Below are 10,307 nucleotides of genomic sequence, written 5' to 3' on the forward strand. Positions count from 1 at the left end.
TTAGAACGTTTCACCAATGTCGGGCCATTTAATAATAGAGCTAGGATGATCTTAATTTCGAATGGCAGTACAGCAGCTCTGAATCATTCAGATAAAATGGATGAGTTTTCAACGTTTGACTCTGGAAGTGAAGAAACAGTAAGACATTATCTAGCACATGAGTTTCAAGAAATGCAAAATCGTTCGACAACTTAAGTGTATCGTTAACATTCAAAATAAAAGCCTTATATCTGTAGAACTTATTTTTAGGTAATTTTTTAAAATAAAAGTTTGTAACTTTCATGATTTATTTTTAGAAAGATCGTATTTTAGACCTTTTATGTTTTTTTAGAAAGATCGTATTTTAGACCTTGCCAGGAAAATTGGAAATACAAATCCAATTGTTTGTATTCCTGTTGGTAAATATCCAGATGTTGTAAGTATTTTATCTAACATCAAATTTACATTTAAATTTGAAAGCAAACTGATGAGAGGAGAAATTAAACTTCAATTTATTTCTTCTTCAGTGTTTACTTGGAGCCATTGCTTATGGGTCAAAAGGAGGAAAACTCTTGCATCACAAAGAAGCCAAGCAGTATGCAAGATATACCTTAAACATGGTACTTATTTCGATACATGTATGTATGGAGAGAATTTAATTAAGTCTTTGCTCTTAAAAAAATTGAAAATGATGTACTTATAGGAATAATTGTCAACAATCATTTGCAGTTGATTGCTGGAGAAATTATGGGCCAAATTCCCCCGTCTGAGTATGCAATAGATGATATCAAGAGAGCTATTATTGCTGGAAGACAACAGAGTAATTTAACAGAAAACGATTTGGTATTGAATTGAATGAGAATTAATCTAACATGCAGGGATGATATAATCCAAATTAAGAAGGAAATTAATTATGATTTGCTGATTACTTACTAGCTATGAAAAATTAGAGTGAAAGAAAAACATATTAGAAATAAGTTCAAGAAATATGTAAATAGCAAAATAAGTTTTAATTTATGCTAAGAATTTGCATGTTATTTAAAAGGAGTACATGCTTAAATGTTTATTATGATAATAATTCAAAAACCTTGATGATTCCCTTAAGCAACAAAATTTCTATTAAGGAAGATGTATTTGAGATCCTGATGAACAGGAATGCTTACGATATGAATGTGTACCCAGATGAAGAATCAATGGAAGAGAGCGAGTACCGTGAACGCGATAGTCGACTTCCGCCCCCTGGAACACGTGTTCGAAGAGGACCTAATTGGCATTATAATAACCAGGACTCAAACGGTCCAGGAACTGTAATTGGAAATTGGAGTCGAGGTTCAAATTCATTGTATTTTTTGTAAAAGAAAACAAAATAACTCACAAATGTTCAAAAAGTAGTTGGATAAACTATATGCTGATTCTTTTAAATAGATGGCTGGATATATGTTGAATGGGATACTGGAATGAAATTTCCATATGAATATGACACTGAGAATGTCAATTCAGGTGATATCGTCATCACTGATGAACCTAGGTTATTGCAAAGAGAAAGCATTGCAGTGGGATGCCTTGTTCAGAGTGGTCATTTTTGTGTCGCCTGCAAAGCAAAGCGACACTTAGGGATCACTTAACCCGACATCTGCCTGTCTGTCTAGCTGTCTGTCAGTTTTCCGTCTGTCACACCTTATATCTCAAGAACTGTAAGAGGTAGGGATTTGATATTCCCCACACACATATATTGTCTGGCATTAGGACCTTTGTAAAATTCCATGGTTATCGACCTCGTGACCTTTGAACATGACCTTTGACCTACTTTTCAAAATAGTTCATAGTCCCGATATACAGCATATTTTTGACATTTAAAGGTAAATCTATAATATTTAGTTTGTGTACTGTCTGTCATAAAACATTATGAAAAAACGAGCGTTACAGTCAACTTGACCTTGACCTACTTTGCAAAAATATGTCCAAATGGTTTAATTTTAGTTTATCTTCTGATTTTGAGAGTCAAGGTTTTGATAATTAGCATTTCTAGCACATGTTCAAGAGCTCATGACACTGTACTTTGAAACTGCATAATATACAGCTACTGAACATACGCTCGGTTTCTCTTTGATTGTCTGATGCTATCTCAATCCTTATACCTGTGGATGTTTTATTTTTTTTTACAGGCAAATTCATGAAAAATATATCTAATGCTAGAGACAAATGTATATATACATGTATAACCACTATTGGATTTTTTTTCACATCTTTAATGATGTTATGAAGCAGGCGACACATGCGTTCCTTGAAAAACTCTAATTTCATCTATAAAGGAAAAGAAAAGCAAATTGTGTTTTTTTTTTAAATTTGCAAACGATAAAATTTTCTACAGATTAACTTAAAGTATATGTCTAACAAAGTTGCAACCAACTGCACAAACACAAACTTTTTTTGCATTTTGAAGTAATGTTGAAGAAGTCGCATACTAGAGGATAGATCTTTCTATTTTAAAGTCTTAGCAATGGACATATCAATTTCCAATTATGTTGAATAAATCGCACCATAATCGTCATTTATTGACAAAAATGACATCTTTATTTTCCGCTATCAGATTCTATAATTTATCTAAATGTTAAAGCAGTTGCAATATATTGTATATACGAAGTTCTGGAACGATTACCATTAGAACCGCTAAGACAAACTAGTATCATTCATTATTTAGGTCCTGACTGGCAATGGGAAAACCAAGATGGCGGTCCTGGCAATATTGGGACAGTGTACAGAGTGAAACAAGATGTTGTCTATGTAAAATTGTGTTTTTTTTAATCATGGGATATTTTTTATCATATTAAACATTTTCTAATATTATATTTTAAACGTTCTAGGTACGATGGAAAAACGGAAACAAAAGCAATTACAGATTTGGATATGATGACAAAATAGATGTTGTCGTTTGGTTAGTAGATGTCAAATATTAATATAAAGATCAGACTTTTTTCTTAACCTTTATAAGTTGAATTCATGTAACAATAAATTCTAACAAACACTCTATGGATAAAGTCATTCACTCATTTCTAACTTTTATTTCAGTAACCCATTCGACCAAAGTATAGTTACCAGTATGCCAAGTGTGTTTTTTACAAAAGGAAAAAAGGGATTATAAGCAATCAAAAGTCGTTCAAAGCGGTGATATAACGTTGGTTACTTAGATAGATATCAGATGTTTTGTCACACTTTAAAGTTTGTATCCTAATTTAACGGTGTAGATCAAAACAAGAAGATAAATTCAAAGTTAAAAATAAAATCATGAAAGAAAAATCATGTGCTTGTATGAACGATAAATATTACTGTGACTAAAATAAATAATGACAGCTACCCCCCCCCCCATCCCCCCTTATTTGAATGTTCCATTCTTTAATACATTTTGTACTAGTCATATTCTTGGATAAAGCAAAGGCAGAATTAACAATATTATAAAAATGACGCAGGCTATGTACTCTCACTGTTAATAATTAATATTTTATCTCTCTGTGCTATAACATAGGATCTGCCACATAGACGTGAACCTCCACAGCCCCCCCCCTCCCCCGACCCAAACTCAAAACATATATGCAGTGAATGACGATAGAATACTAGTATATATATATCAGATAACATTTAACTATCAGCACATCAGATCTAACTTTTTATTACTTAGAATAATGTAAAATAATTTGTGCTTCATTGCAGCCAATTTGCATACGCAACAAATTAACAAAGTTAAAACGGAGAGAGGGTGGGGTCAGCCAAATAAAATAATATATATAACCAAAAAAAAACAGAGATTATCGAACTGCGAGTATTCTTTATTTTCGGTAACTATATATTAGCGGATCTATACTTACTGAAGTTTTTTGTTGTTTTTTTTAAAGCTAGAGGAAGGTCACAACGATATTCTTGCCTCTCCCCATCTTCAAAGTGGTGATGGGGACAGTGGCCCCCTATGACTATGCCCATGATCTAACTGCTGATGTCTCTTCACCCCTTTTTCAAAACATTTTTAAATCTGTATCAGCCGATAATCGTATACGATAGCAAATACACGATTATTTCATTTTAAAGTCTTACGTCTTTGCAACAAGTATCTTGACTTCAGTTGGTCACAAAAATCTTTTTCTATTACAGTAGATTAAATTGTATATATTATTTTACAAGAAGTTAATATATTTACTATACAAAAATAATAGAGTTGCCAATTTTTATCTAAGTCATGAATTTTTTTAATGAAAAGGGCAACTGGATCCCGTCTCTGGTGATTCCAGGAGTCCGTGTTTAAACTGCTCCATTCACGGGCACCTGAAATTATATCCACTAGTTACAGATAAAGCCCTAGATCAAGAAAAAAACCTACTGCCTCTCTATATAACGGTATATAAAACCACATGGTGTACAACGCCATTTTGATCCCCTCCCCGGCCGGTTCGGGGCTCAATCAACCATAGAGATCGGATATGCCTACTGTAGCAGATAGTTCAAATATATTGTCGTGATGAAAAATTTAAAGATTTTAAATGTTCACTGTCATTTCAATTACTGTTTGGTGGTTTTTGTAATAATTTCCATGAAAGCTTTGTGATCCTTTATTTGTTTAGCAAAATATCTAACATTCCACAAAAACCATTTTTTTTTTAAGCACAAAGATCAATTAAACATTAAATTCTGTAATGATTAAATTTATTATAAAATATTTCAAAAAAATGAAAAATTAACTGTTTTGAATTATTGAAATTAATTACATATTTCAGAGATAAATAAGTATATTGAAAAACTGTAAGTTTTTCTCCATGACAAATGTCTTTTATTAATTTTCAATCTAAAGTTGAAAATGATGTCACACCCTTTCGTTATTCGTCTTGATATGTCTTGTTATTTTGGTTATAGACGAAGACTTGGGCAGCTTCTCAACCCAATGGATATATCCGTTTGTTGAGGCTAGATAAATTAAAAGAAGGCAGGAATAATGCAAACATCCGGCTGGTTTTATTCAATGATGAAAAGTGTTATAAAACAAAGCTATAAAGAGGGACTCAAGGCCTTACAAATTTACCAATGTAATTAAAAAATTCATTTCATTAAAAACTTACTAAAATTAAAGGTACTTATAAAAAGCAATCAAAAACAACAAATCATAAATCAGTATCTTACTTAAATCAAAACAAAAATAAAACATTGCTATAAAACAACCTGACTTTAACTTTTTTTGCAAACAATGTAAACAATAAGGTTGGGATCAGAGACGCGGCGATTGATTACGTAAGACAAAGAAACTGAAAAACTTTGCAAATTCTACTTTACCTGACATTACTTCAAAATGCTAAAATATGCATAATGCTTAGATGCTTTTGGGACTACAAATGCCATTTATATAATAATGGCATTTGCAGTCTCAAAAGCATCTAAGCATTATGCATATTTTAGCATTTTGAAGTAATGTCAGGTAAATCGTCAATTACACATCGGCGATCGTCTCACATATTTCCTAACAATAAGTGAAAGTAAGTTTGTCTATTTTTAACAATAATTTGCAGTCGCCCGCTTGGCGCAGTGGTTAGAGCGTTCGCTTTAGAGTCGTGGAGTAAGGCGTTGATCCTTACGTCGCGGGTTCGAATCCCACTGTGGGGCGTGGAGACCGGTCCTTCGGATGAGACCGTATATAAATCGAGGTCCCGTGTCGCAGTAGGTGCTGGCACGAAAAAGATCCCTCACTGCTCAATGGCCCTGAGTGCCGAGTATAGGTCAAAATTTGTAGCTCTCCACCGGCAAGTGGTGGCGTCTCCATATGAGTGAAAAATTCTCGTGAGGGACGTTAAACAATAAACAAACAAACAAACAATAATTTGCATCTCGATCCCGATCCTATTAAAGCATAAAAATTACAAATCTTACTGTGCAACATAAAAACTATTTGGCTACATACCTTCACTCTGTAAATAAGTTTGCAATAGATATGTATACCAAAGGTACTAACTACACTATAATTATTTCTAACTTAGACAAAGACCAAAGTGAACAATGACAAAAATTTAAAAACTTAAAGTTTAGCAAATTAAACTTTTAATTAAATCCTTTAACTAAATCAATCTTAAGCTCTAAAATTTATTAATTACAATGATTTTAAAAGTTTGTCCACAATAATTAATTACCTACGAAAAATAAAAATAAAACTATAGTTACCTAGATAAATTAAAAGAAGGCAGGAATAAAGCAAACAACCGGCTGGTTTTATTCAATGATGAAAAGTGACCAGCCCGGACGCGCAACCTGCTTAAATCAAATTTCTAACATATTCTTTTTAACCAATCAAAAAATGATTCTGGAGACAATAGTTGACGAAAAAAAAATAGATTACAAAAGAGCACTTGGTCATTGCGTGTCCACTTAATCTATAGGTCTTTGTGACGCAAGTAATTAAACAACTATTGGCCAGGTAAAAGCTAAAATAAAATATATGAAAATTTCTGAAAACTTTTTTTTTCAAGCACAAAAATCAATGAAACATTAAATTCTGTAATAATTAAATTTATTATAAAATATTTCAAAAAAATGAAAAATTAACTGTTTTGAATTATTAGAATTAATTACATATTTCAGAGACAAATATTAAGTATATTGAAAAACTGTAAGTTTTTCTCCATGACAAATGTCTTTTATTAATTTTCAATCTAAAGTTGAAAATGATTACATATATGAATTTCTTATAATTCAATAATTAGCAAACGACAATATTTCTATCTATGTTCAATTCTTCAAAACTTTTAGTTTAACATAATGGGTAATTTAATCGACTTAATTTAATTTTTCCTCGAAGACTTGACATCCATCAGCTGATCGATTCAGCGAAACGAGGTGGGAATGAAACGTCGCACACCTTCACAGTGTTTTAATCCGGATTGCATTATGATATTTGCCCTCATGACCTTGATCTTAAGGTTTTATGCAGTTTTAAGAAACTTTAATCTTCGTTGTAACTTTTATTAATTTAACCTTTTTATCTTATTTATAATATGATGAATAGATACACTGTAAGAAAATCCGAAACGCCTGCATTAGAGTTCATACTTACTCCCCATTATTTCACTTGGTATATATGAGGTGTTGAGCGGTAAACTTTATTTTGATTTCACTCTCATAGTAATTATCGCAAACTTAATTAAAAGTCTACTTTCATTTTCGATAAACAGACAAATAGCAAAAAGAGAGTAAAGTGGTGGTTATAGTTGGCGGGTCTAAGTTAGACAATTTCCAATGAAAATCAAAAAATACAATCGTTGATTTATTTCATTAAACGTCGTTGATATATTATTCAATCAAAACTTGATTTAACTGATGTAGGAGAAATAACTTGTAAATACTGATAAAAAAAAAACAAAATGTGCAAATCCTTTTCGTTTATGTCCGATCTGAGTCTTTACGGATATTTCTAGAATGTCAGATGGCATCGAACCCGATATTAAAAAGAAAATACGATGCCTAAATATTTAAATTGGACTGGGAAATAATGGTAAAGCAATTGATAACACTATGAATCATGAATCTATTTATATATCGAAAGATTCTTAGTACATTTGTACATGTAAGTTGTGCTAATAAAACTAGCAACAAAATTTTCACATTCGCCAGTAAAGCAAGAACCCGAAGTAAAATATACGTGTACATGTATATAGAAGAGAAAATGCCAATGAAAATATATCAAGTAAAAATGCGATGTATTCAAAATTTTCTTAAATTACTAAATCTGTTAAAATAATTGACTGGCGTCATGAGAAAAGGGCCCTTAACGTCAAAATTTCACATTTTTATTTTTTTCTTGAAATGAAGTCTCCATCATTTTCTGTTTATGAAAATACCAAACTTTTGCTCGTATCACGTAAAATAACGTTTTTATGACATTTTTTGCGACGCATATATAAAAATATTGATAACGTCCATTTTAGAAAATCATAACGTCAACGGAACGTCAATCGACGTCAAACATTGTGTCGATTCTTATTATGTGCCCTTTGCATCTTTTCGTTGTAAATGTAGTTTAAAACATTTGTTTATTTGTTTTAGAACCGTGAAAACTTTATACTTGTTTATATTTTTATTACACATGTTAAAAGAAAATGGTCATGCACCATTTTTCATCAATTCTGTAAGGTCTGTACAGTTGTTCATTTTCACAGAAGTTCAACAACATATTAATGAATCAAATTCCAGTGCAAACTCAGATTTCCTTGTTCTTCTACATACGTTTAAATATATAACTCACAATCAACCAATAATTACACACAGGAATAAATAAATAAATAAATAAATAAAAAAGGCTATAGCCATCATCGTCTGAGTCATTTATTCCTCAGTGGGAGTGGGACATGTCGCCTCTCTGGCATGGCTCTTTACAAAAGGCCTCACGTGTTTGTAGAGATACTGGAGTCTTTCCGAAGAAAGTCCACCTGTCAAAAAGGTATAGTGTTTTAAGTTATAAGTTCATTGCATTTATTTTTTTTAAAGAATCAGATCTAAAGTCAAATAATATTAACCTTCAGCCAAGGTCTGCGGAAGTCTCCTGCATATGAATTTATATCTAGACTTCTGTGATGATATGTATCAGTAAATAAAACAAAAGAAAATGTTTTTCTGGTGTTGATGCATTCTTAATGGGGTGGGGGTGGGGCTTGAGTGCCACGAAATTTTCGTAGTTATATAATTAACCTTGGATTCTTGAAAAAATAATTTCTTGTAAAGTATAATTGAATATCTAGGAATGTAAGAACTAAACCCCCCCACCCCCCAAAACACAAAAAAAAAACAAACAAAACGTAGATAATTTTATCGTTTCTTGTGTTTGTTTGTAAAGTTTCCCATTGCTTGTGGCCCGGACTCACCCCACTCAATGGAATTTTCACAGACTATCTTTCTTGAGTTAAGACCCCCCCCTCCCCCCCCCCTCCCCCCCCCCCCGCTGGTAAAAAAATCTTCAGTGAATTTTATGAAAACCAGGTAAACTTTTATGTTTAAGCCTTTATGTACCTTGAGAAATTTCAATATGTTGCTTATAATCATGCAGAGCGATTAATTTTTCCTCCTCTGAGACTGCACCCATCGCGCGGCATCTAAGCGTTTCACATTTTGGACAAACATCAGATCTGGGAGAGGCGATTTTGATGTGAGGAACACACTGCAGCCAGATGCTCTTCAGTTCCACCGACCTACGTATAGTTTTTATTATTTTTTTTTTAAGTTAATATTAACTGTATATTAATTTATAGAGATTAAAGTATAACGACGAAACCAACACTCGGAAAAATTAATATAGTTAAGTTTAAATTGATAAATTCTTTAATATAACACATGACCAGTTTTAATCAGCTAAATTTTAAAGACATGACAGACCTTTCATTGCTCTCCTCACAGACCGACTTGTATCTTGAGTGAATTTCAACCTTTGTTGAGGAAGCTTGTAAAAGAACGGGTGTTTGGACAGCGTCATTGCCATGGGGCATAGCGGGGAGGGGCAACCCGCACTCCTCACTGTAGCGCACGATAAAATTCACTACTCTTTTGATGTCCAGAAACGACCGGGCGTGTTTAGGTTTTCTACCTTTGTTTCCATGGGACCTGGGCACTGGTCCATTAAGTTTCATGTGTTTTATCAAAGTTTTTAAATACTTCTCGCCGATGTCATGCATTACAAGAAAAGCTTCTTTACATACCTCCCTATCGTCGTAGTTGTACATGTACCTTTGCCGTTTTCTGTCACTTGCGTCGATTCCGGTACCCTTACTTCTCAATTTTCCCATTAGGTACATGTCTTTTTCGTCACGTGAAAGTTCGCGCATTGTAAGTATGTGTTCTTTAATCTCTTCACATTGAAATTTATCAAAACATTTCAAATGGCAAGAACAACCAAGTGAAATTGTATCTCTTAAGTTGTCCAAACAAGGATCCTCCTCAAATACAACACATCCCTGATCTTGCGAATAGTTGGAAGAAAGTCTACTAATCATTTCTTGGTCTGATTCTATAGGTTCAGAAAAAGGGGGCTCTTCATTAACTGCCTAAGTGTCATTATTAACTTTGTGTTCCGACCTCGGAAAGAATTCTCGTATTACTTCAAGTTCCTAAGAACATTCCGGAAAATATGAGACTGTCAAATTCTATTTTGTACTTTTTAATAACTGTGCTAACATGGTAACACCTAAACATTCTAAAAATAGGTTATATGATTTTATGTAAAAAAGTATTTCCATGTAATATGTTCATGTGCTTAAATTATTTAATATGTACTGTGGGTATTTTTTTTTTAAATTCTTATGTTAGCAAGGGTA

General features: G+C 32.6%; 1 protein-coding gene across 1 annotated transcript; it reads left to right on the forward strand.

Moving 5' to 3' along the window:
• The first annotated feature begins 1,070 nt into the window (after nt 1-1,070).
• Nucleotides 1,071-3,944, forward strand: LOC133178076 (uncharacterized). The gene is made up of 4 exons (XM_061312841.1): nt 1,071-1,308; nt 1,405-1,554; nt 2,681-2,763; nt 3,870-3,944. Exons 1-4 carry the CDS (start codon nt 1,071-1,073, stop codon nt 3,942-3,944), a joined length of 546 nt encoding a protein of 181 aa, XP_061168825.1.
• The last annotated feature ends 6,363 nt before the right edge of the window (nt 3,945-10,307 follow it).

This window comes from Saccostrea echinata, unplaced genomic scaffold, assembly GCF_033153115.1.
Source record: "Saccostrea echinata isolate AGI-Se365-2 ecotype Australia unplaced genomic scaffold, CSIRO_AGI_Sech_v1 ptg000002l, whole genome shotgun sequence".
NCBI lineage: Eukaryota > Metazoa > Mollusca > Bivalvia > Ostreida > Ostreidae > Saccostrea > Saccostrea echinata.

What these genes read in the sequence shown, in the direction of transcription:
- LOC133178076 (XM_061312841.1), top strand. Translation starts at nt 1,071, where the DNA reads ATGATTCCCTTAAGCAACAAAATTTCTATTAAGGAAGATGTATTTGAG. An exon ending in GGGATGCCTTGTTCAGAGTG is followed by an intron (nt 1,555 to 2,680) that starts GTCATTTTTGTG and finishes TTCATTATTTAG; the next exon opens with GTCCTGACTGGCAATGGGAA. An exon ending in TGAAACAAGATGTTGTCTAT is followed by an intron (nt 2,764 to 3,869) that starts GTAAAATTGTGT and finishes TTTTTTTTAAAG; the next exon opens with CTAGAGGAAGGTCACAACGA.